This window comes from Ambystoma mexicanum, chromosome 7q (genome assembly GCF_040938575.1).
Source record: "Ambystoma mexicanum isolate Mex_15411 chromosome 7q, UKY_AmexF1_1, whole genome shotgun sequence".
In the NCBI taxonomy this organism is placed as follows: Eukaryota; Metazoa; Chordata; class Amphibia; order Caudata; family Ambystomatidae; genus Ambystoma; species Ambystoma mexicanum.
The window spans coordinates 706,221,309-706,249,042 of NC_090941.1; the positions used below are offsets into that span (position 1 = coordinate 706,221,309).

The following is a 27,734-nucleotide window of genomic DNA, read 5'->3' on the forward strand; positions in this document are numbered from 1 at the left end:
TGCTCCAACGTGTTACTGTAACTGTTGCAGCATCTGAAGTTGTCCTCTTGGAAGTCCAGTTGCTCAGTTTAAGTACCTATGTTGTCCCCCATTGTGATGTGCATGTATAGCTTTATTCCTTTACGGGTAGGGTTGCAGTGGTTACCCGCAGTACTGCTGCATGTGTCTCTCGTAACTGGAGACTTTTGTTGCCTTGTATTGCAATGAGCTCTGAGGACCCTACACAGGAGTTTGGTGGAGCCGTGTTTATGTCTCCTGTGATGAATTGATGGAATTTGTTCCTTCTCCCCAAGTGGGTGAGCCCGCTTCACAAGAGACTCCTCCTTGGTTTTGGTTGTTGCTTGACTGATGTTCTTCTACCAAGTGCTGCATTTCCTGCATTACTGCCGAGTTTGCACAAACATTAGACATTATAGCACCATTAAAAAGGACACCTCGCAGACCAAATGTATCGCAATGTGAACAGTTCATAGAGGAATTAAATGTGCGTGATCAAAAACCATGAAAGAAAACACGTTCGTATGACATTTCTGATAAGGTCGTTCTTAAGATAAAGCTTTGACACCATAAAAGTGCAACACTGAAAGAGAAAAAACTAGTCTTCTCCTTCAGAGTCAGCAATGCTGCTGGCATCTCAAAAGAACTGTTCTCAATTCTCAATTACATTAATTATCCTTCAGCGCTTGACCCAAATATTATTGTCTCACAATCATTTGTAGTTTATCTGATTACTTTAGTTAAAAGATGGAGGTGTTTCGATCTGATTGTATATCGAGCAACAAGAAGTTTCATCCTGTCTCTGCGTTTAATGATAATACAGTAGACACTAACGTTCTTCATGGATATCCCTCTTGAAGATGTTGATACACTACTAGCCTTGTGGACATGCTCAGATTTCCTATGGGATGCCACACCCCAAAATCACCCTAAGAATGTTCTTCCAACCTTGAATAAAGAATACATTTGTTAAATACATCATTAAGAAAACAAATTGTAATGACTGACTGGGAAATTGCTGTAGTCTGCGCTCTATTGATAAAACAAAACTTGCTAGACATCAAACATTAAGCAACTTTAGACCAATCAAACAGCTCTTCTGTTTGGCAAAGCATCCAGAGTGAGTCGTGACTTGCCAAATGTGGTCTTGTGTGGCATATACACAAAACTAGATTTTGTTCACACTGGTTAGTGCCCTGGCAGAAACACAGGACGTGCCCCTACCTTCTTCTTTCAAATACGGGAGGGAGCCGATGCTGGAGGGGCTGGACCATTCACAGAGCTTGCTTTATGGACGGCTTTCAACAAGGCAGACCCACTACTTCTCCTGTACAGTCTAATTTCCTTTGGCAAAGGGGGCACATGAATCTCTTGTATCTGTTTCTTGTTAGTAGATCGTGCCCAACAGGTTGGTTCATATCCATTCACTTCTCAGCTGAAGTCCGTGAGATGTGGATACTCTGCCCTGTCACTGTTTCACTTTAATGTTTATACTAGGCGTCTAGCTAACTTTTCTTTTAGAAATAACAGCTTCCTTTTCCTCTACTCTACTGAAGATATGCAGATACTGGTCAAACTATCTGGGAAACAAGACATGTATTCTTGTCGACTAAGTAAATCTCTGCCGTCTATGAAGAATTGGGTGTTTGCAAAGTCCCTTAACATCAGCTCTGGCAAAACAGAAGTGTTAACTGCAAACGCAATCCTGAATGCATGGAATTCCACGTTCAGGCTGGACACATTCGGACTGTGTCCCATCACAGTGGCCAAGTTCCTCAATATTGGCATTATTATGGAGAGGGGGTTGTTCCTGGCCCCTCAAGTGAAGTGGCCAAGCCTTGTTTATTTCCAATTTAAAAAATGACATCTTATGCCACTGATGATATACTCGCACCAAGTGACAGTGGTTAATTCATTTGTATCGGCATGCCTTGAACTTTGGTAAGAGTATGTACCTGGGAATAACTGATAAGCTGATGGCAACCAGGCTCCTTTTGAGAATGAAAACATTTGAACAAATAGTCCAGGGCCTGCACTGTTTGCCGACCTACAAACTGGTTACCTTTAAAGTCATTGGGCCTCATTACTAATTTGGCAGTAGTTTGGCAGTAATTCTACCGAATTGCAGCCAAATTTACAAACACGTCATTTCACCGAAATGCCAGGGGTAGCGGAAGTGACATCACACAACCCTTGACCTCTGATGACATCACAAGAAGTGATGTAATTTGATCCCACCCCAAAGTGACATCATGGGAAACAATGGAACACTACCTTTCACCTCTCAACAAAACAGAAGTGGCATCACATAGCATTGTTTCTAAGTAGACCACGAACAATATGGTTACGATATCACTGTAAAGTGATATACATTTCATGCAAGAATGGATCACCATATGTATCGTTAATATCAGTGCATATAGGCGCATATTACCAAATCACTGTGAATGCAGGATGACATCCAAGGCCAAACAATAATGATACAAAAAAGGTAGCAGGTGCCCCTCTCTCGAAAAAACATGGCATGATAACCTGTTCAGTGGTTATTAACCACATTGAGAGTTTGCAGCCATCTGCTTTTTGCTCACTGTACCTTTCACAGATGGGAAATATTCATTTGCATATCAGTCTTTGTCCCGCCCACAAGGACAGTCCAGCACTGAAATGCTATGGCAGTTCTCTTCTGAACAAGAGTACCAACAGCAACCCCATACACGTGTTTCAGCCTTGTTGGGCCTCATCAATGAGATGAAGCTGTGCCTCTCTGAGCACAGTGAGCAGGGAGTCCACGTCTGGTTGCTCCCAGGTAACTTAGGGTGACCAACTCCAAGGTCCTTGCCAGTATTTCAAAAAAGGTAGCAGGCGCTCCTCTCCAGAAAGAACATGGCATGATAACCTGTTCTGAGATGAGCAAAAAGCGTGTGCTGCAAACTCTCATCTCAGAACAGGTTATCATGCCATGTTCTTTCTGGAGAGGAGCGCCTGCTACCTTTTTTCAAACAATAATGATGTATTATATAGCACTTACGCTTAAGTGCTTCATATAGAACAAATATACATACAATATCACCCAACCTGTATTGGTACTCATTTATCAACCTCAGCAGGATGAAAGGCTGAGTTTGCCATGCTGGGAGGCAAACTTGCAACCTGCAGATCACACACATTGCAGCAGCCAACGCTCAACCCACTGAGCTATCTTACCGGCTACAGCTATCAGAAACCCAGCCACTCCAGAAACAAAGAGACACATGCTGCTGGCCACCGCCCATGAGCTTCAATCTTTTTCGTGGTAGCAAGGGAGGCCACAGGGTAGCAAGGGAGACCTCATGGTTGCAAGTTACGACCCCCAAATGACATCCATCCAAATGTATTTATTGTTACTGCCACTTAGTCCTCTGGTATTACCACGAGATTACAAGTGGTGGTAACGCCCCATTTTTGGAGTCTGGAGCACTCCATTGGGATTTATGGCAGATTTACCATCTGTGGAATTACTAAACAGTTAATCTGCCGATTTTTCTGGAGGTAAAGTGGAGGATTTACCTCCAGCAACAAGATGGAGGTGTATCTGCCACTTTACCTCCGAAAATCGGCAGATAATAATTTGGTGATGCAGGAAAAAGTGTAAGTAACAAAATTACAGACACTTTTTCCCCACACCGTCAAACTTGTAATGCAACCCAGTTTGCCTGTTACACAAGGCACTTTACAGCTCAAGGCCCAGTGACTTAAGCTTCAGGCTTCAACGTTACGTATCCCCCAGAACTCTTTCTTTTATTTTTTTATTATTTAAATGTGTACTACTTGCCCCTTCCTTGATCCCAAGATGGTGAAAAACAAATACAGGAGGGACTGGCTTAATAGTCTTGGCCTCCAAATGCTGGAAGCAATTACAAATCTCCTTATGGAACGAATGTGACCTTGTTATGACCGGATCTTGGTCATAGGGTTCACTCCAAGGGACACTCAGGATACACAGGCCAGGTACGCATAGTGGTTACTTTATTAGGGTTCTTCTGTTACAAGGATCAGATGTCATCATAGTTATTAGGAGATAAAGAGGAAAGGGACAGGAGCCCACTGGCTCCCACCACCCAGGCTCACTTAATCGAACTGCCTGGGTTAGAACCCATTCAACTCCAAACATTCTAATCTCTCACTCCAGACTCACAGCCTACATTCTGATGGTGACATCAAAACTGGCTCAGCACACATGCAAGTATAAGAGCCAACCCTAACAGACCTTTAAGTCATTAGACGAAAGTAAAAAACGTTCCTCTTCTAGGACTGGTCACCCCTTTCAGCAGTGCCAAGATACCCTCTTTCAAAGGCATATAACTTTATAAAAAATATATTTTAACTTGGATGTTGGCATCTTCATTTCAATGCATCCTATCCTGGCTCGTCTCCGTCCTGTATTCCCTTCTTTTCACCTTTCAGTGCATGTGTATCTTTGATCGTTTACTGTTGTTATGCCGTAGAACGCCCTCTTGGCAGGGAGGTAATGCATGGCCACTCTATTGTCCGTCATGATCAGGACACTCTTCCCCCGCACAGATGGCAGAAAAGCCATCAGGGCCAGCCTAATGGCCCTCAGCTCTAACAGGTTGATGTGGAGTTTGTACTCCGACGGAGACAGACCACCCCTGGCAGTCAAATTGTCGGCATGAGCTCCCCATCCTGTGATGGAAGCGTCCGTCACTACAGTCACCTCTGGCCATGGTTGCCAAAACGGCTCCCCTTCATCAGGTTCCCCTCGTTGGCCCACCACAGAAGATCCTGGGAGACCGAGAGTGGAATCTGAACGGGATCCGACGACTTGCCTGAGAATTGGGACCACTGCATCTTGAGGACCCATTGCAGGGATCTCATCCTCAGCCTGGCCTCTGGCACCCGAAAAATGCAGGATGCCATGAGGCCGAGCAACCTTAATTCAAAAGCTGGGAGATGCTGGGCATGTTGAAACTTGTCCACGATCTGCACTATGTGATGAGCCCTCACCTTGGGAGGCGAGCACTTCCAAGGACGTGTCCAACACAGCCCCGATGTACTGGAGCTGTTGGGAAGGTGTCAGATGCGACTTCTTGAAATTGAGGGAGAAGCCCAGCTTGTGGAGGGAGCGGCAGGTGAGACTGAGATGATCCATCGCTTGCGCGGGAGAACGCGCACGGATCAGCCAGTCGTCCAGGTACGGGTAGACGTAAATCCCCCCTCGCTTGAGATACGCTGCCACCACTACCATTAGCTTGGTGAAGACCCTCGGGGCGGAGGTCAATCCGAATGGCAGGACCCGAAACTGAAAGTGTGAGCCGCCAGCCACAAACCTCAGGTACTTTCTGTGCTTGGGATGATTCAGCACATGAAAGTAAGCATCCTGTAGGTCCAGAGACACCAACCAATCCTGAAGTCGAAGGGCCTAGAGGACCTGAGAAAGAGAGACCATGTTGAACTTGTCCTTCCTGAGAAGCTTGTTCAACGAATGCAAGTCCAAGATGGGTCTCAATCCCCTGTCTTTCTTTGGAATCAAAAAGTATGGGGAATACCATAATTTGTTCCTTTCCGCTACAGGCACCAGTTCTATAGCGTCTTTCTCCAGCAGGGTCAAGATTTCCTGCACAAGGAGCGGATCTGGAAGCTTCAAAGAGATTCCCCGGTGGATTGTCATGAGGCCGCTTTAGGAAGGGAAGGCAGTAGCCGTGGGCTATTGTATCCAGAACCCACGCACCCAAAGTAATAGCCCGCCATTATTTGAGATGCCGAGACAGTCTGCCCCCAACCGGCAAACAATGGGCATGGCCTAATGACTGTTTTGGAGCAGCTGCGGCAGCGCCTGAAGGCAAAGAGGCAGCTGCCTGAGCGGCTTTGGCACCCCATTTCCTGACCACCACGGGTACTTTTACGCTGACCCTTTTGACTGGTGGCTCCTCTCGTTCTGCCAAAGGAGGAGTAGTAACGAAAAGAACCTCCTCTCCACTGCTGTCCCCTAGGACGAAAAAGGCGGAGGTTGATGCACAACTGGGCTCGAAGACTTAGAAGCACCTGCGGATTCAGCAACCTCTCAAGGCTCTCGTCAGCCTTGCTGCCAAACAAATGGGCACCATCAAAGGGCATGTTCAAAAGACGGGCTTGCACATCCAGAGCAAAACCCGACTTTCGCAACCACGCAAATCTACGTAGAATGGTGCTCGCAGCCATGGACCGGCTAACACGGTCTTCCGTGTCCATCCCGACTGAAGGGATTCACACATGGCATCCTTGGCATCCTTGCCATCCTGCACGAGAGCAAGAAACCCATCCCTTTCGTCCCCCTCGGGAATATGCTCAGCCGCTGGAGAAACACAATTCCACAGAGTTTGTGAAAATCTTGCTAAGGCACAGGTGGAGTTGGCTGACTTCAGCGCCATACTCCCCGCAGAAAACACCTTGCGTGCCCAACCGTCGAAACGTGTGTCATCCCTATTCGGAGGGATGGTAGGGTACACCACCTGCCTTGAGGTGGCCGTAGCCGCCTGAACCACCAAACTCTCGGGAGTGGGGTGAGATGAAAGGTAGCTGGGGTCGCTACCTGAAGGGCAGCAGTTTTTTGTTAACTATTTGTTAACTGCCGGAAGAGATTCCGGTGTCTGCCAAGCAGCCACCACCCTTTTCTGCAATGTCAAATGAAAAGGTAACACCAGGTCAGAGGACGACCTTGATCCAAAATATCCGTTAAGTCATCCTGAACAAGAGCTTCTGGAGGACTAGACCAACCAAGATGCTCAGTGACCTTGGCCATCAGTCTCCTGTAGGACGACTCAGCATGAGCCCCAGGCTCAGGCCTGCCAAACTCCACCCCAGGAGAAGTGTCCAAGTCACTGGCATCATGAACAGATTGTCTTAACTCTTCCAACTGACTGTCCCTGGAAAAGACAGAAGAGGGTCTGGAGTCCATAACCGACCTCACGGACTTGGAATTAGCCTTCCTCGGAGGATCCACCTTACCAGGGACCTCCTCAGTAAATTCCGACCAAAAGGCACTGAAGGCGTCGAGGGCGCTGACGGCTTTGGCGTCGACAACGGCACCAATGGCTGGTGTGAAGGCAAAGCTTCGACATCCGTATCTGATGAACACGACGCCGACGGAGTCGACGCCGACCTCGATGCCGACCTCGAGCGCTTACCAGACTTCTGCGGTCTCGCCGGGGACTAGAACCGAGATCTGGAAGCACGTCTCTGGCGTTCACCCTGACCCTTGTCCGAACGGGACCTTGAAGGTTCCCGATGCGAATCGCGCAGAGGACGCGAGCCTGAAGGCGCACGAGCCACAGATCCAGACAGTTCCTTGCCGGGTTCTTGCGAAGGCGCGGACCGAACTATGCCCTGGGATGTGAAAATCGCCAGCATCTGCTCCCTGAAGGCTTCCCTCTCCTCCGGAGTCGAGGACTTCGTAGGACAAGCCACTTTCCTCGCCGCACCATCCTCCGAGGAGGACGGGGAAGGTGACCGGTGATGGCGTTTCCTGGAATGCCGAGACGAGGACGACGAATGGTGGGAACCACTCCGGGACCTGGATCCCTGCGACTCCTTCCGACATGCAGAGTCGCCCCTCGAATCGTCGGTGGACCACCCCTTAGAAGGTTTACGGGACTTACTGGGTTTAGAACCTCTACCTACCTGAAGCTTCCCCTTAGCAGTCAGCGAATGGCATTTGGAACAGTCGTCGGTGTCATGACTCTCGCACAAGCACCACAAACACATGCAATGCAGCTCCGTAATTGACATCTTAGACTTGCAGTCCTGGCAAGTCTTAAAGCCAGAGGGCGGAGTCGGAGGGGTCGAAGAAGAAGACCTATTCACAAGGAATACACGAGGCGTGCCGAGTCTCCGAAGCAAACACGTTTGCAGAAAAAATGGAACTGAGGCTACGGGCGCTGTGCATCGTATTTATAACATCCGGTGACGTCGCCCTCAACGGAGGCCTTCGAGGGACATCGACCCGACGCCATCGACGCAGGACGCCCTGTGCCAAAAAAGTTTCCGAAGTATACAGCTGTGGACATTACATGTCAAAGATATGGAATGCGCTGGAGGGCACAATCCATTCGAAAAGGGCTCTCAACTATTTTAAATGGGCTGACTAAATATCTTGCAAGCTCAAAGTCAAATAAAGCAATCACTTCCAACCTATATCGCCCTTATCGATTTATCAAAGGCATTTTACTTAGTTAACAGGTCACAGTTATGGCTAAAACTAAAATCATGGAATATACTTAATGGGTTGTTGCAAATAATCATTGCCCTTCACGATCATACTTCCATTAAAGTTAGGCTAAATCTACAAGGCGGCATTTCTTCAACTATACCCTCTGATAATGGTACTAGGCAAGGGTGTTTACTTGCCGCACTACTCTTCAATTTGTATCATGCGTATCTGGTTCCTTTTCTGCAAAATTACACCTTTGTGTCTCCTTCCATAGGAAATTGCAAAATCCACCTACTTGCCTATGCTGATGATATAGCCCTAATTGATAATTCTCCTCTAGGGCTAAAACATTTAATCTCAGCACTGGAGGTATATGCTATGACCAACAATTTAATAATCAACCCCACAAAATCGAACATAATTATGTTCGGGAAACCAACTAACAGGTTCAGCAAACAACACTGGTGCATTGCCCAGCAACCAATCCGTAAGTTAAAAAAAGTAAAATACTAAGGCCTTCATCTCAGAACCAACCAGTCGCTCCAGGAATTAACCTCAGAACTAGAGAGTAAAGCACACCAATATTTGTGCCAGCTAAAAAACTTGTGCTCATATTGTCGATCTTCTTTGATGCCTTTAATAAAATTATATGAAGGGAAAATTATTCCAGCCCTCCTATATAGGATGGAATGTACTCCATGTTATCGTAACATCAACTGGGATCGCTTAGAGGGTCGATTATGGAAAAAAAACTTCGCTATATCAGTCTCTACCGATATCTAGGTTGGCTTACATTCTCCCCAATCTCATTTTTACTGGAAAATGTTGTCTCTCTACAGATTCATTCTCATTCCACCTGACCAATCCCTGCATGTAGACATCCGCGACTATGCAAATACGCAAAAGAACAGCCATCTTTCTGATATAATGATGAGGCTGAAAAGATTACTGAACAATGTGAATGTACATGCCAGACTCTTATAGAAAAGCCTGATAAGGTTAAACGAGCATTCATGCGTTCCGACGGGATTAAAACAAGAGCTGTGATCAATAATCAGAAAAACACTAAAAATTGTACTCCATGTGAAAAATCAAGTCCATATGTGTTACCTTACATTAGAAGATTCCCAAACCCCATGTGGCTTAACAAATTATTAAGTTTTCGGTTAAACTTGATAAAAACTAATGAGACTGATCGAATTTGGAATAAATTAGAACGCTCTGCCGGTGAATGCACTTTGTGTGGAGAAGGGCTTCTTCAAGACATGCAGCACGTATTGATCTCATGTTCATTCACTGTGACCCTCAGGATAAATATTTCTCATGCTTTGTTCACGATACAGCTTGGATCTCTACCCAAGATTTCTAGCATAGGCTGTCAGCAGGAAAGGAGGTTTCATTGTCCATTGCATTACTAAAACTCTTGAATGAATTGAATTTTAGAAAATTGGCGTTGTACATCATTAAATTGAAGTAGTGCAAGGTTCGAATATATCCTTCCTTTGTTTATGTTCTAGTCCTGTTTTGAAAGTATATATTTCGGGTTGTGTTCTTAATTATGCATTTTTATTGATTTTAGTACTGTTTGCACTCTGTCATTTTCACTGTGAGATATAAATATGAATTGATAATTTGTAATTCAAATTAGATTAAATGTGTAAAACGTCCTTTTGTGTGACTATATGCACAATAAAAATAAAAAGATAACATAAAAGGGAAGATGGAGGAAATAGACAGCACCATAGTGGGTGTGGGTGGGAGGAGAGGAGGCACTTCACAATGCTGAGCAACTGAGATGCAAGGAAGGGGTGCGATGGGGGAGGGAGGGAGAAGAGCGAACACAAGGAAGCAAGTACAGGCTAAGAATAGTAGGTTACAGTAGGGTAACAGTTCTAGAACAGAGTACAGAGAACAGAACAGCACCGGCAATGAGTACCAACAGTGGGAGCCGGCTCAGCGCACCCTGGTGGGGGGGGAGAGCTGGGAGCCATAGTGGGGGAACCTAGGGAAGATGACAAAGGCCTATTAGAAAAAGCAAATCATGAGAACAGAGCTGTGTCCCAGTAAGGACTGTATGGGAAAGTAGTTGCAGGGGTCCACAAGCGTTCATCTAGAATGAGAAAAGCAGTGATGCAAGAGGAGTGCAAGAAAACAGAAGTAGTAGTGAAGAATCAGAATATGGCTACCCTGGAGAAGGGTAGCCTAGTGGATGCGAGGGACACAGTGCAATTTAAGAAAACGCATTTGAAAAGGCAGTACGCGCAAGGTCGGGCAGCTTAGAAGGACGCAGTAATCGCTGCGCCCCCGCCCGCACCTTTCCTGCATTGTGGTTACTGCTGTTTGATGGCTGCGCTGCAAGCTTGCACTCTTTGATTCCGCGTCCTGTACCGACCCCTGTGTCAGGGAAACCGGGAAGCCTGGCTAACCCATAAGATTGAACAACAAAGTGCCAAGTGTAAAGCGAACCTGCCCAATTGACCAATTATCCTGTCATTAGTTCGGACGCCCTCTGCCGAAAAAGTTTCCGAAGTGCACAGCTGTTGACATTCCATGTCAAAGATGTGGAATATGTTGGAGGAACATCCAGTCGAAAGAATGTTACCAGGTTGTAAGTAACTTGTTCTTCTAAATCTTACTTGAAATTTGGATCTGATATGTTGACTGGTTGCCCAATTTTGTAAATCGTGGAGAACCAAACAAGAAAAGGTCTTGATATCAAAGTCCATCAAAGCAATTGGACGATAGTTTAGTGGGTCAAGTTTGTTGCCCTTTTTGTAAATCGGGATTACTATAGCTTGCTTCCAGGAGCTGGGTATTACTTTAGACAGCACAATCTTCTTGAACAGTTGTGTTAGAATTACTGACCATGTATGGTGGTCCGGTCAAAACTTCTGATTAGTCAAACCATTAGGACCGGCCGCGCAAGATTTGGAAGCCAACATGAATAAATTCAAAATCTCGTCTTTGTTATTCTGCATGATCCATTTGATAGTATTATCAACGTGAGATTGAATCAGAGAAACTCTTAGCCATTTGTTCTTTAAAATAGGTCTCCCAGACAGAGGCATATAAAACTGCAGGTTTGATGAGAACTTTAAGATGCATATTGGTTGTTGATTAAAGCCCAAAAATGTTTAGTTTGTGAGGGTAAAAGCGTTTTTAACATGCTTTGCCCATCATTGATTTTACTCAATAGTCGATGCCCTCGCAGCCAGTGTTAATAGATATTGTTTAATTTGGACGTTTCAATTATACAGGTATTTTGATCAAGTTTCTGTGCTTTTAATTCTCAGAGACTTTTATTTAATTGTTTTTTTATTTATATGGGTTTTTATTGAGGCATTTTTTTTAAATTGTGGTGGATTCAGATCCCATATAAATTTGACAAAGGTGCCTGGGGCACTTAAAAATTCCAAATAGTCAGTTGGGCCCTGCTTAACTAGATTGTGGAATTTTTAATTCAACTTCTGACCCCTATTCATAAAGCAAGCAATGCGACTTCCCCCTTGAGTTGGTTTGTAATTTGGAAACATAGGTGTTATCACATTCATATTTTTCTAAAGAAAAGGCAACTTGTAAAGCATTGTGATCACTTTGGAGCCAGGGAACAACCTTGAACCATCTGCAATGGTAGAATATGTCAGGAGATACTATTACGTAGTCTATTATGGACGAATTCTTGCCATTCGACCCAGTTGCAGCTGGGGGACAGTGGAATTAATGTTGCCATTCACAAGATTTAGATTCCAGTTTCTGAACAACTGCTCCCATAGTTCACCATTGGTGTTATTAATTACAGATCTTGAAGACAACCTTGCTATTGGGGAACAGCATGCATTAAAGTCACCGCCAATCACTATTAAATCTTCCGGGAATTGTATATTAAGATCAGTAAGAATATGAGAGGGGTCTTCAAGAAACAATGATAGTGCACTGGAAGCTGTATTCCAATAAACGTTTATCAATTGGTGACCTTTTGCTGTTGCACTCCATTTAATGTTACACCTTATCACCAGAATACCTTTAATATCATTACTTATACATTGAACATTGTAACCAATCGTATTTCTGATGGCTATCAAAAGACCGCCCAACGGGCACCCCCAAATGGAACTAACTGCAAACTGGGACACAATAGTGAATCATCCAAATAAAGTTGTCTTGAACCAAGTTTCTTGAAAGAAAACCAAATTAAACTCCCCGAAAATTAGTTTAGAGATCTTTGTGTTGGAACATACAAGGTCCCTTGTTATGTCAAACTCAGTAATTTAGTACTATGAGTGACATAGAGTTGAACGTCGGTCACATTCAAACGTTGAAATACCTGTGATATGATATCTGGAAGGAGAGTCAATAATTTGGCATTTTCTTTGAAAGCATGCACTGCGCTTATTCCTTTAGATCGAATTGCTTCCATTTCTGACACTTGTTGACCAAAGGTTGGTGTTCTCTTTGGATTTATAGCATAATCGGTAAGCGCTGGCTGTAGCGCCAATTGACTCAATGGTGGAATGGTAGTAAAGACCTCCACACCTATGTTTTTGAGATCTAAAGCGCATAAAAGAGGAGCTTGGATACCAGTAGTTTTCAAGATAAGTTTGACAATGTGTGTTGATTTGTCATAGGAAAAAGATAAAAATCGGGTATTCTTTTTGTATAGGATAGAATATTACTTTGATTTAATGCTTTCTGGCCTTTTTTTATTGGTTTGTTGTAGCCACACCTGGGGAGCAGAGAATGGTTTATTAATAGTAACAGACTCGCAACCTGGAAAAAGGGAGCAGTCAAATCATTTTCTTGTGCATTAGGTCCAGCGTCTTGAGTGAGATCAAGCAATGGAACACAATTATCATGAATTTCACTGGACAAGATGTCACGTGTGTGAGGATAATTTATTTCTTGGTTTTCTTTTTGGTTCAGTTGAATTGGGCTAGCAGCCCAAGAGAAATTTTCCAGAGAATTTAGGTGGCAAGCTCTGGTTTGTCTTTTTAGCACCAAGTTGTTAATATGGTGTTTCATTGTTGAAGTGGATACTGTGAAAACCTAATTGTGGTTTAATGTGTTTTTCACCAGATGAGGAGGAGGATTGGGCAAATTGATATGATCTTCAATTAACGAAATTGAGGAGCGTGTTGGCAAACATGTCTTATTTTCATCCATAGTATTTGTAACTACTTGTGTGTTGATATTGCCATTTTGTCGGCTACAGACATTTACAGAAGGCGTTGTGCTACTTTGATTAAACGTGGAATGATGATCCATTTCAGGGGCCTTCAGATCATCCTTAAATATGGAGCTTTTTAAATTATACATTGTCTAAGGAGTTAGAAGCACAGTGAACTGTTGCCAGAAGCGCTGAACGTGTGGTCACATGAGAAGAAAAGTGTGATAAACACAACAGGCTCAAGAAAAGAACAGCGGTGTAGTAACTCAATCTAAGTTAGCTGGATAGAACACCCGCTCCTCTTCTCTGATTTTGGCTAAGGGTCAAAACACTAGACATTTGTCCACAAGGAAACCGGGTGCACTTTAAGAAAAACCTGAAGGAGGACAACAGACCGTACAACCGTGTCACACTGGTACCCAAAGGCAGAGTTTGCTGGCAGTTGCTTCAGCAGAATACTATCAGCACCAGAAGGGTGTAGGAGGGTGTCGATGCCCTGTAGAACAGCATCACGCTGGGGCTCAAAGGCAGAGTATTGCAACAGTCACCCCAGCAGACTACTGTAAGTACCAGGAGGGTGTCGAGACACTGCACAACAGCGTTGCACTGGGGCTCGAAGGCAGAACTTGCCCACAGTCACTACAGCAAGTCTCTGATTACCTTTAAGATGTAACACACCATGAAGCGGCAGCAGAAACAGGGCTCGGACACGGGGCTCAAAGGCAAAATACGGCCACAGGCACCCCAACAGGTTGTTATGTCATTACAAGTTAAGTTCTATTTATGTAAACAGCCACTGCACAACTTAAAACCTGCAATGCATGTAGCATAGGAACTCTTCGGCGCAGTTCGAAGCTTTGCAATAATCACACGTTGATCAAGATGTGCATATACTAGAATGTGCTGAGGCTTACTTCCACCACTCGTGTCCACTGCTTCATCTGCTTTCACTGCTGAACACGTGCAACGTTCTCCGTGGCAGCAAAGAAATGAGCAGGCACAGTAGAACACTTCCGACAACACTTCGTGACATCTTCTCTAATTGCTTCTCTATCTCCTATCCTTCTCCTCTCACTGAGTCTGGTAGGAAGAAGCTCAAGAAGGACACACTAGTCTCCAACCCAGGCCTTCCCATCGCCGACACCTATGTCAGTGCTTTCGCCAGAGAGACTCTCACCGACATCTTATTTGTCGTTCCTTTACCCGACCTTTGGACCTTTCATATGGTTGCTCTGCTCCCTCCTTACTCCTCCTCACCCATTAATGGTGGCACACGTTGAGAGGTCCTCTTAGCCTCCTTCCATTCCTCCAGAGTCGTCATTAATGTCGATCTCAATGGTACCATCCTGGTACAAGGGCCTCAGCTCAACCTTCTATTTTTTGATAGGTGCCTCCCTCGCCTCATCAACTTCCTTCCTTCTGCCACTTCGTCTACCTCTGTGCTGGCCCCTCTGCCACCTTCTTCCAGCACACTGGCTCCTTTGCCATCTTACGCCATGGCTCCTTTGCCACCCCTCTGCCTCAGCTGTTCTGGCTCCCTTGCCACCCTCCTCCATGGCTCCCTTGCCACCCCCTCCGTCCACTACTCTGGCTCCCTTGCCATCTACCTCCACGGCTCCCTTGCTATCTACCTCCATGGCTCCCTTGCCACCCCCTCCTGCCGCTACTCTGGCCCTTTTGACTCCCTTGCCTCTCTCGTCCTCTACCCCTCTGGCTTCCTTGCCTGATGCCTCTCTCCTGGCTACCTCACCTCCTTTGGCCGCCACCTCTCTAGCCCCTCTGCCATCCACGTCTTCCTTGGCTCCTCTGCCTCCTCCTCCCTATACCACCCAGGCCTCACTGACCCTTCCAGTGGGGACTCCTGTACCCCTCCCCGGAAGTCTTTCAAAAGTGGCAACCTGCTCCACACTGCAACTCTTAACTGTCACTCTGCTGTCGAACGCTCCTCCAACATCTGCCACCTCCTTGAACTTCTGGATCTAGATGTTCTCGCCCTTACTGAGACATGGTTTGAAGCCAGCTGTCACAAGTTCTGACACACTTCTCCCTGTGGTCTACAAGATCCTCTCCGAGTCCGGGCCTGTTCTTTCCTAAGTGGATTCCTGTCTCCATCATTCCCACTCAAGCCTACTTTGAATGCCTGGTCTGCAGCCTATCTGTTTTTCCTGGCTCCTCTCTGACCCTGGTGACCTTCTATCCGCCACCTGGCCAGGTCGCCCTCTTCCTCTCTGAATGGGCTGACCTCACTTCTTCTCTCCTCTACCTCCCAGCTCCTCCTCCTTGGGGATCTCAACATCCACCTGGACTCTCCTGACTCTGCAGGGCTTTTTCCCAACATTTGCAACTCTTTCTCACTTTCATTCTACCCTGTGGTCTAACTCACTCTGCCGGACACACCTTGGATGCTCTCATCACCTTTGATATCCCTCTCCCTAACCCTCTCACTACTCCTCTCTCCTGGACTGATCACTTTCTTCTGTCTTCGCACTTGAAGCTTCCTGTTCCCCTCGCAATGGCCCACCCAGCACTGCCACCCTCCTTCACGGTCGTCTGACCCATGAAGAGTGTCAGTGGTAGCCTTTGCCTCCACCTACTCTACTCCACCTACTCCTGCGGCTGACTCCCATCCAGACACAGCCCTTTCCAACGTTCACCTTTCCATCTCTAACACTCTTGATATTCTTGCCCCTGTCACGAGGATCCACCTGAAGCCTGCCAAAAAGTGCAATTCTTGATACGACTCCAACCTGGCCGCCCTGAAACGCAAGTGCAGAACAGCTGAATGGAAATGGGGAGATTCAGGTTCACCTTCTGATAAACTGGCCTGCCGCCTACTTCAAAGGCAATATAGACTTTGTCCTCTCTAGAGAAAGAGTCTACATTCAAACCTGCCTCTACCCAGCTACTAACAACACAGCCAAACTTTTTAAAAATCTGCAAGGAGCTAGCCAATCCTATTGCAGTATCTTCCACTACCACACCCACCCAGGCCCCCTGCTTCGTCCTGGACTCTCATTTCACCACAAAAACTCTCTCTCCCCTGCTCCCCTCGCTCTACCTCCCTGTCCCTCCTTGGCCGCTCTTTCTCCTCCTCTCCTCCCTCTCTCCTGCCACACCTGATGAGGTTTCCAGACAAGTCCGGTCTAAAAGTCTCTTCCAAACAGGTGTCTCCCTGTCCCTCCAGAACCTTTATGGACAACATTGACTCTCTCGCTCCAGCCTTGGATGATCTCTGCAACCACTCCTTTGCCACTGGAGGTTTCCTCTCTCCTCTCAAGCACTGCCTTGTTCACCCCCTGCTCAAAAAGCCTTCTGCTGACCCCTCCATACTGACAAACTATTGCCCAATTTCTATTACTACTTTCCTTGGCAAACTCCTGGAGAAATTGGCTATCTCCCAGCTAACCCTCCACACTGAATCTGTTGGTTGTCTCCATGACCATCGGTCTAGCTTCAGAGCAGCCAGAGGAATGGAAACTGCTCTCCTGAACACCCGTGAAGATTTGCTATCTAACATTGACTCCAGTTCTCCCTCTGTCCTCATCCTTCTCGACCTTTCTTCCTCTTTTAACACGGTGAACCACAACATCCTGATCACCCGTCTCTGAGATACCCTTGGCATCACAGATCAGGCTCTGGCGTGGCTATCCTCTTCCCTCTTGGGTCGACCTTCCCAGGTTGAACTTGGGTCCCTCCTCTCCTCTATCCGACTCTCTGCATGTGGTGTTCTCCTGGAATCTAACCTCTGTCCCTTGTTTTTCAATGTCCGTCTGGCCCCCTTGGCCTGACCTGTACCTTTTCGTCTAAATTTCAGTGTCATGCGGATGACGCACACCTCTCCCTTTCAGGCTACCCTCGGCAGCCTCCTCTTCCTCGCTCATCCCCGACTGTCTTTCTGCTATTCAGGTATGGTCCGCCTCTAAGGATCTCTGCCTTAATGCCAGTAAGACAGAGGTCCTTCTCATTGGGACCCCAGCTCCTGCTTTTCCCCTCTCACTCTGGCTGGCCTACCTTGGCCCTGCGCCTTCACCCTCTTGTGAGGCAAAAAACCTCAGGGGTCATCTTCGACGCCATTCTCTCCTTCTCTCCACACATAACGGACATTTCTAAAAAGTCCCCTTTCCAACTGCACCTCCTCTGAGGTATTCTATCTTTTCTCACCTTCCCCCCAAAAGCTCACTGTCTCCAGAGCCCTGGTTCTTTCTAGGCTTCACTATTGCAACAGTCTCTTTCTCAATCTACCTAACTCTACCCTCTGCAACTCATCCAAAACAGGACTGCAAGACTTATCCTTGGTCTCAAGCCCAGGGACCGCATCTCTCCAGCTCTGAAATCCGTCCTCTGGCTCCCGGTGGCTGCAAGGATCAAGTTCAGGATGCATTGTGCACAAGGCCTTTTATAGGGCCGGAGCCAGTACGATCTCCAACACTCTCTTCCTAAGTTGCTTCCTTCCAGAGCCCTTTGCTAGTCTACATCCAATTCTCGGCAGGTGGGTCGCTTCTCCAAGCAGAGACTGGGTGGTAGATCTCTTTTCTTTGGAGTGGCCTCCCTGCCACACTCTGCCTTGAGCCGGACCTCCTTAAGTTCCTGAAGCTTCTCAAGACCTTCCTTTTCCTCCTCTTCCTTCTCTCTGCCTCTCCTCTAACCTTTCCACGCCTCCTTTTCTCTCTGCCTTCCCTCTGCTATCGTTCCCTTGCTCCTGCTGTTACATTGACTGGCTGCCTGGTGCTCCTCTGAGTCATATAGGACACCTGTACAACAAATTGAGAGAAAAGCACACCCTGTGTAAAAAAGATACTAGTTATGGTCTTAACTCAAGTAGAGCTCCTAAGGCTCATCGGATCTTAGTCAATGTAAAGGGTGCGGGGGAGAAAACAAATGACTCTGGTATCACAAGTCAGCACGATAATGAACACAATGGAATTCCCATCGGTAATGGGAACTTGCGTCCCCTGCACACCTATAAAGTAATGGAAAAGCAATTTTTCCAATCAAATTTTATAAGGTCTCCTGAATAGTTTAGTGATTTACTGATCTAGAATTTCAGAGAAAAAGGATGCGCTTAACTGATTGTTACGATCAAGTTAATACACCCACGCGGCATCGAAGATTCTTGCCGTGTCAATTTACAGGTGACCATCACCATTAGAAAAACTGAACATGGATGCAAATAGATGACGTTTTCATTATCTCAACGAAATTGAGCAGCAAGTGGTCGAACCATTTTGGGAAACTGTGTTGCCAAGACCTTTGAATCACAAAGACTTTTGAAATAATTTTGCTCCTGAAGAAGAGAGATATTCTCTCGAACCGCGTAGAGCTCTGTATTTATTTGTTTGATTTTCTTATTGTTATTATTATTTTTTCTGACTTTTTGTTGATCTTTATAAATTTGTAATTCTTTGAGATGTGAATGTACATAAATGATGTAAATGAATCACAAAAATTGAGCTATTGTATAAGATGGCAATATCATAATTGCATAAATCCTTTTTCTCTGAAATTCTAGATCAGTAAATCACTAAACTATTCAGGAGACCTTATACAATTTGATTGGAAAAATTGTTTTTCCATTACTTTATAGGCATGCAGGGGACGGGAGTTCCCATTACCGATGGGAATTCCATTGTGTTCATATAGGACACCTGCCCAGTCCCTAGCACTTGCCTTTGGGCCCTCCTGCACTGCCACCTAGCCTTCCTTGCACTTCCTGGGTATGTTCCTCTCTGAGGCCCTTCCTTCCAGCTATTAACCCAGGGCACTGTTCCGCTGGGTGCACTTCTCCCCTTCCTCTCCCCTGCACTTCTTGTCTGCACACTGCAACAATCTTAATGATACTTGCCCTAGTAAGATTGTTTGTCTTGGTCTCCCCTGTTTCCCCCCTCCCTGCCTGGTTGTGACTTGAAACACTTGTGTATAGGCGCATTACATAGAACCTATCAATCAAGCCACTCTTGTTCTGTTAAACTGATAAGGTAAGACTCAGTGTGATTAAGATTACAGTAAAAACAACACATAAGACTTGGGGATCAAGGAAGGTTTGTAAATAGCAACATGTTATCCCTACTGCTAGAAAGTAGAGTGCTCCTTTCCTCTGTCCACACGTATGGGTGTACTCTGCCCTTGATTCCACTCTCTCTGTACCTCCACTCAGAGCTGTTCCAATTTTCATGAAATTGTTTTGGTGTACTTGATTGTAATGTCAAACCAGCCAATCCACCTACAAACTCATGGAATGCTCTGACTCCAGCACAGTGTACTAGAAAACGTGTATGCAAAAGTAAAAATAGAAAGTGAGGTCCAGTAGCAGCCCTATTTGCCTGCCATCTCCCTGCACAAAAGTCATTTTCTTCTGCTGCTTGTAGCTGAATATTCAATGCATAGCGCTGGACTGCTATTAGAATAACTCCTTAAAGTGAGTGCAACCTTGAGGTCTGTCTCACTCTAAAATTAAGGGCTGCCTTGATTGACTGTCAAAGCCCAAATCGATCAGCTCTAAGCCTGAGGTGCTGGCTCAGTCTAGAGCTAATGCTTATGCTCTGAAGTAGCTCTTCATCATACTGTACAAGAGTTTCACAAAACCTAATACAGGAGTTTGCTGCGAGGTATCCAGCAGTGGATGGTAACACACAATGTTGTCTCTGAGGTATCCTTGAAGCCAGAGGTGGACTGTGGTTCCACTGGAGCTTGTCAATATGCACCAGCAAAGCTACAAAGCCCATAGGTCGAGGGATGCAGAACAGGAGAATTGAAACCGCTCCAGCCTACTACTTTACTCTTTGACTTCCTCAAAATTCGAAACTTTGCTACATGCACCTCTTACAACCGCCCCTTTCCTCCTCTGCTTCCACTCACCGACTCCTCTCCGGATTACTTTGTTCTACAGATCTTTTCAAATTTCTCCTCATTGTTTTTAAAACGGTCCATGGTCTAGCCCACTCCCTGCCCTGTCGACTAATTCCCACTACTGCTCTACTTGCTCACTTTGTTCTAGTTGCCTATTTAACCGCTTGTTTCCCAGGTTCCCTTGTGCTGCAGCCATCTTTACCCTCTTTTACCTTCTCTTCCCCCTTTTGTGGAAGATGTGAGAAGCCCCATTTTCACATAAGTTTGTAACTGTATCTATGCACTATAACAAATCAAGTTTTGCTAGCACATAACGTCAGTTTGTTTCATGCTTCCACATGTTTATGAATATCCATAATTCACAAGAATTATGTTATACAAAGCAGTTGTGCCTTATATGCGTATAGCCCTTCATTGTGTTCAATTGCAGGTTTTGAAAAAGACTCAGTGAAATATCACCACCATGTAATGTGGATTGGTGATTTATAAGAGGCCACATGCAATACAGATTGGATCGCTTCACAGCACCAGTACAGGTGGGATGGGGCATGCCGGGTAGTCCAAGTAATAAAAGGATTGGAGGAAAGGGCGGGGACCAGTTGGACCATTCATAGCCATGTCAAGACATGATTCCGGGGCTAAGCAGAGACAGATAATTAAGTCAAACATTACATTTGTTGGAACCTCTTGGCATAGAGAGCAAGGACTGACGTGGTTAGCATAGAATCTATATCTACATACATACATAGAGCGAAGGTAGATGTTTTCCATAAGGTATTTAACATGTGATTCCAAGTTCCTTCACAAAATCTATATAAACAAAAACCATTGCATATCTGACAGTAAAGGTCATAAAGAACAGATCTGCCTCTGAGACATTAAATGCAAATCAATTATATAGAGGTCACTTTCAGAACCGAGGTTCCGTTTTTCAACCAGTTAGCCTGTGAATAGTCTATGCTGCCTCCAATGGTGGTTTTTGCTTGCTCATCAGTTTACTGAATTTGTAAATGTGAAAAAATGGGCAATGAATTATTGTAAAGTATGTTAGCCATAGTTCTATCCTTGACTCAACTTCATACAGGAAATTTCTGAATTGGGACACATTGATTAAAGAAAGAGAATGCTAATGTCTTACTTTAGTAGGAGGGGACAGTTTGTACTTCTCTTGACATCCTGACTGAGTCTTCAGAAATTTGCAACATAAAGGAGCATTTGCCCATTAAGCCCTCTGGCTGCAGGATCCTTTTGTCTTCAAAATATGATTGCAATAATTAAAAATATTGAAATTGTTGATGATTTACCATCTTGTATTTTCCTTCCCGTCTTTCTATAAAATGTATCTTTTTCTTTTTAAGATGTTGGATGCCACATCATTTGGGATACCACAGCGTCCAAAGCTGACTGCATCTACAACCGAAGAACAGTTAAAGGTTTTTTTTTATTAACATATTCCTTTATAAAAGCATCCACAATTCCATTGCTTTGAGGGTGTGTGTAGGTAAGAGTAGAGAATGGGAATAGTAAGGGTTTGTTCTACCTGAATGTAACAATCTGATCGGCACGGGGATTTTAGCCAAATCTGCATCTGTAGCACCAGGATGTAAATCATACCATAATAATAAAGTCGCAATGTGGTTTTAAGATGTCATGAAAAGGGGCAATAGCTCACAAACATTTACTTTAAAAGGGCAGACCTGAGTTTTCTGTGCAACATTGAAGCTACCAAATTGTTCATATCACTTGAATTAAGATGATGGGCACCCATTTCAGGTCTTCTTTCCTCTAGCCTAATGGGATGCTCCTACCCCACCCCCACACACGGGAAGAACATTATAGGTCTGAGCACATGAGACTTTGCCCCAAACACCTCTAGCTTTCCTGGAGGTCCGTCACCTTTTTCTGCTTTATACGATAGGACCTCTTCTTTTTTTTTTTTAGCTGTATTCCCTATTCTAAAATTCAAAAGTTCAAGGAAAGGATATTCTTGTCAGCATGAATCCAAAAGCTAAAGTCCTTAGCCCAAATCCTATACTAGCCTACCACATTTATAGAAAAATGAACATACATAAATCTAAAGGGTTTAACGGCTAGAATGATGCTTGACTGCTGTTTCCATTTCCCCTGGATTTAATGTTCTTCAGGTACCATGTTAATGATCGAAATAAAAACTTACTTGAGCTATTTCAGTCTCTTTGTCTTGCTACTTTGGGTTGCCGTTCTCACTTGTTTCCCCCTTTCCGGAGGGTTTCTGTTCCCCTCCAGGGCTTTGCACATGCCTTCACTCCACTCAGGGTATTTCTCTTGTTTCTCTCTTTCTCTGTCTTCACTCTCTCCCCCTCTTCTCGGGTCTCTTGATTCTTGTTCAACTCTCTTACTCTTTCTCTTGTGACTCGGGTATCCTAACTCTCACGCCCTCTCTTGGGGTATCTTCATTCACTTAGGTTACCTTCACTCAGAGTAAGGGGATGAGTCTCTTACGTGACTCCTTCACACTGGGCTCACCTCTTGCCCTCTAGGGGTAGTCAGGCTGCCCACAGTCCCTTCACTGGGGAATGTAGGTTGCCTAGCCCCTTCCACAGGCTGCCTTTTTGTATTTGTATTTTATTTGTATTTTATTGAATTTATATAGCCCTTTAATCCAAGGTGCTTTACATGAGAACACGCAAAATACATCAAGCATAATATAGAAATTGAATCATAACTTGAAAACAGTGTAAAGAACAATTTACAATAATGCAGAGGTGAGGAGGGCGTATGGAGGGGCAGAGGAGAGAGAGGGAAAGGGAGATGTTAGTGGGGGTAAGGTCAGGAGCAAGAGGGAATGTATGAGTGTGAGCGGAAGAGGAGAGAGAAGAGCAGGACTAGAAGAGAGGAGGAAGTGGGGGGGAAGGAAGTAGGGCGGGATAGGGAGAGTAGTGGTAGGAGGTGAGGAAAGAGGGGGAGGGCGAAGAGCGAGAGAAAACGAAGGGTGTTAGGGAGGTGAGTGGAAAAGATAAGATTTGGGAGAAGAGCGAAAGGAAGAGAAGGAAGGGGAAGAGCGGATGTGAAGGGGGAGGAGGTTCCTATGGAAGGGAGCTAGTAGTTGGATAGATCGGAAGTGGGAGGGGGCACAGGGAGGAGGTGGAGGAGAGAGTAGGAAGAGATTAGCAGAGCGGAGAGAGCGAGAAGGGGTATAGAAAGTGAGAAGGGAGGAGAGGTAGGGGGGGACAAGACCATAGAGGGATTTGAAAACAAGACAGAGGAACTTGAATTTGAGCTGGGAGTGAAAAGAGAGCCAGCCTAAAGAGGTGAGAGAAGAGGAGATAGAATCAAGAGGTGAGAGAAGGCAGAGGGAGCGGATGGCTGAGTGGTAGATGGATTTGAGTGGGGCGAGGTGAGAAGAGGGGAGTCCAAAGAGAAGGGAGGAACAATAGAAGAGTCTGGAGAAGATAAGGGAGGTAATTAAAAGTTTAGTAGCATGAAAGGTAAGGAGGGGTCGGGTTTTACGGATGTTGTAGAGGTGAAAGTGACAAGACTTGGCAGTAAGAGAAATGTGGTGAGATAGAGAGAGGAGAGAGTCAATATGGAGACCAAGATTACGGGCATGTGGAGAGAAGGAGAGCTGGGAGGGGGGGAAAGAGAATGAAGGCGGGAGGGGAGGGTGGAGGAAGAGTATTGGTAGGGAAGAAGAGGAGTTCAGTTTTATCAGCGTTAAGAGTAAGGAAGTGAGAGGAGGAGATGATAGGCGCTAAGAAGGAGGTGTAAAGAGAGAAAAGAAAGGGGCCAAGGACAGAATCTTGGGGAACTCTGTGGTTAAGAGGAAGTGTGGGAGAGGAGGAGCCACCCCAGAGACAGAAAAAGAGCGGTTAGAGAGATAAGAGGAGAGCCAGTTAGAAGCCAAATGAGGAGAGGGAATTGAGAAGAAGAGGATGGTCGACAGTATCAAAAGCGGCGGAGAGATCAAGGAGAATAATAATGGAGGAGTGTTTTGAGTAACGTACAGAGAGGAGAGAGGTCAGGACAGAGGTGAGTGCAGTTTCAGTGGAGTGCAGTGGGCGGAAGCCGGATTGGGAATCGGGAAGGAGGGAGTGGTTAGAGATGAAGGAAGAAAGTTGAGAATAGACAATGTATTCAAGAAGTTTGGAGAGGAAGGGTAGGAGAGAGATGGGGTGATAGTTGGAAACAAGATGGGGGTTAGCAGAGGGTTTTTTGAGAATAGGGATGATGGGCACGTGCATGAAAGGGGTAGGAAAAGTGGACGTTGAGAGCCAGATGTTGAAGAAGGAAGTAAGGTAAGGTATAAGGAGGGGGTAGATTTTTGGGATGAGGGGGGTAGGAATGGGGTCAGCGGGAGAAGCAGTAGGATGAGTGTTGGTAAGGAGGAGGGTAACATCAGAATTAGTGACGGGAGGGAAGGGGGACATAGAAAAGGTATGGAGAAGAGAAGGAGAAGGAGGAGGAGAGTAGGAGGGGGAGGAGAGAATAGTTTGACGAAGGTTGAGGACTTTGCTAGAAAAGGAAGCAAGATCAGTAGCAGAGAGGGAAGAGGTGTTGGAGGGATCAGGAGTAGAAGGAGAGAGAAAACGGGTTAAAGTTTGAAAAATGCGGCGAGGGTGGGAGGATTGAGACTGGAGAAGATCAGAGAAGTAGGTGCGTTTAGCGGAGTTGAGGCATGAGTTGTAGAGGGTGTGATAGGAGAAATATGCAGATTGGTTAGAGGGGGGAGGGTGTTTGAGCCATTGACGTTCAAGGCGCCTGAGGAGGCGGCACATGGAGGAGAGATGAGAAGAAAGCTAAGGAGTGGGGGGAGGAGAAGGGGAGGTAGGGGAAAGGGAAAAAGAAAGTAGAGTGATCAGATAAGTAGGTGGGAAGGGAGGATACAGGGGAGGCAATGAGAGAGGAAGTAAAGATGAGGTCAATGGTAGAGCCAGATTGGTGAGTAGGAAGGGAAGGGAGGGGAGAGAGGAGGTAGGAGTCAAGAATGGAGAAGAAAGTAGAGGAAGGAGGGTTCAAAGAGAGGTGGAGATTAAAGTTACCAAGAACAAGTAAAGGAGTGGGACTGGGGGAAATGAGGCTGAGGAGATGGTCAATGTCCTCGTAAAAGGAGCAGAGTGGACTAGGGTGGCGGTAGATGATAAGGAATGAGATAGCATGAGGAGAATTAAAGATTTTGAACATGAATTCAAAGGAAGGGAAGGAAGGTAGAGAAGTAGGGGAGGGGGAGAAGGTGAAGTGTGGCTGAAAGAGAAGGCCAAGACCACCTCCGCGGCCAGAATAACGGGGGACATGTGCAAAGGAGGAAGAGGTGAGGGAGGCAGGCACAGAGGTGTTATGGGGAGGGATCCAGGTTTCAGTAATGCAGAGAAATTGGAGGTTAAGGCGAAGGAAAAGGTCAAGAACAGCAGATGTTTTGTTACAGATTGATCTGGTGTTCCAGAGGGCGACATCAAAGGCATTGGTAGTGTTAGTGAGAGGAGGATAGATAAGGTTGTGGCGTTGGGGAGAGGTGTTGTGGAGAGGGATTGAGTGGGTGTGGGAGGAGAGGGGAAGATTGAGAGAGGAGATCGCCATTAGGAGAAAGAAGAGAAAATTGAGGGGGGAAAGATGTAGGGAAGAGGGGGGAGAGAAGGGGAATGGGGCGGTAATGAGAAAGGGAAGAAAAAATAACAGGGAGAATGAGAAGAAATGGACAATGGGTCAAGAATAGCTAAAGGGAGAATGATGGGATGGAGAGAGGTGGGAGGGGGAGGAGAGAAGTACTGCAAGTAAAAACTATGGGCTGGTGGCAGGGGCACTCTGATGTGGTTCAATGGAGGAAGGGCTAAGCCTGTAGGAGGAGGGATCAGGGAAGGGAACTAGAAGGGTCGGCTCAATAGAATGGCAGTAATTAGAAGCAGCTGGAGAGTCAGATCAGTGAGATAGAGTGAGGCACAGGAGCTGCAGTGGAGGTGTTCCGAAGGAGATGGCAGCGGGGGAGGGGGAGTAGCGGGTAGTTGAGGAACTGTCAGAAATAGCTGCAGCAAGTAACATATAGAGTGGACCAAAAGGTCAGGAGAGCCACAGGATGAGGGGAGTGTGGCTTGCTGTAAATCGGAGCAGATGGAGGGCCAGAGGGCAGTGGACCTCGATAGCAGCGGTAGGAGTGCAGCCGTAAAGGCGAGAAGTGGGTCGAGGAGTTGCTGGCGAAGGAGCAACAGTAGACCAGAGGGTTCTGAAGTGTAGTAGTCCGAGAGGAGGTGCAGGCAGAGGAGCTGTAGGGTCCACACTAGGCAGCGGCTGGGGCAAGGCAGTCCGGAGAATATGAAGCACAGCAGATGGAGAGGCTGATGGAGAAAGGTTGCTGCGGCAGACCACTTCGGAAGGAGAAGGCCAGGGAGCAGCTAGAGTAGGGTAGGGAGGCGGAGGTGCTGCAGTCCTTGATAGGAGAGGTTGGCCACATTCGGAGGAGGAGAGCACAGCAGTCCGCAGCAGGAACACAGCAGACTACAACAGTCCAGGGAGCAGCTAGAGTAGGGTAGGGAGGCGGAGGTGCTGCAGTCCTTGATAAGAGAGGTAGGCCAATTCGGAGGAGGAGAGAACAGCAGTCCGCAGCAGATGGAGCAGGCCAGGAAGCAGAGGGGCAGCGGACTGTAGGAGGAGGAGCAGACCGCCAGGAGCTGTAACCTGAGGGGCAAGGGGAAACAGGGCATGGAAGTCAACGCTATGTAGTGGCAGCCAGCAGTAGGTAGTGGAGATCACAGCGGAGCAAGGAATCAAGTAATGGGAGACCAAACTTGCAGCAGTGATGGGCACAGCATCCAGCAGTAAGCTGAGGAGACAATAGCAGACCACAACAGAACATGCAGGTTTGAGAACTGCTGTAGCTGCGGGATAAAAGGTGGAGGCGCCGCAGCCCGATAACATAGGAGAGGCAAGTCACAGGAGGCTGCACTGGAAGCAGCAGGGGGCACCTCAGTCGGTGTAGGAGGCGCCGCGGGCGGCTTTTTCTTCCAGCTCTTCGATCAGTGGGGCAAGGGCCTCTTCTCCCCCTTGTGGGTTCGGTTGGGATTGATCAGGTTTCCCTCTTCAGCATAGCTGCGTAGCTGGCAGGCACAAGGCAGCCTTCCTTACTCCTTCATTTCCACTGTTTTACCCAAACCAGTGAGAAAGGGAACCAATCCCCAGCTGAGACAACTTGCAGCTAAACTGGCTCTGTTTCTATTCTGTCCTTTCTCCACTTAGTTGACTACTGATTGGCTGAACTGTCCAGCCTCACCAATGGTGCATGTAGTGTTTAAATCATAGCCTCCCTGGGTAGGTCATCCCCTATTGGTCAGTTCAAATAACAGTTGAGTCAATTAGGAGTACCAGTTAACTCTGTTATAAGAGCTCTGCTCCAGTTTATCTGGTTTGCACCCCCTGGCTTGGATGGATGATAGGTATGGATCTCTGTGTTCAATTGCTTCATGAAAGGTTTTATTTTATTTCCCAGTGCCTCTGTGGTGTTGTAGATGTTATTTCATTCATTTAGATTCAGTTTACCCACGGTCCTTAATGGGGAACTGGACCTGGGTCTTCTAC

At 46.3% G+C, this 27,734-nt stretch overlaps 1 protein-coding gene across 3 annotated transcripts in view; it reads left to right on the forward strand.

Moving 5' to 3' along the window:
* The window catches only part of SKA3 (spindle and kinetochore associated complex subunit 3), a 1,028,231-nt gene that overhangs the window by 707,611 nt on the left and 292,886 nt on the right, over positions 1–27,734 (forward strand). For 2 of the 3 annotated variants that reach the window (XM_069639377.1, XM_069639378.1), the window contains exon 9: positions 21,551–21,625. The exons of the other annotated variant lie outside the window; for it this stretch is intronic. In XM_069639377.1, coding sequence (XP_069495478.1) covers positions 21,551–21,625 — 75 coding nt within the window. The remainder of the gene's footprint in view (positions 1–21,550; positions 21,626–27,734) is intronic. 3 annotated transcript variants of the gene reach the window in all.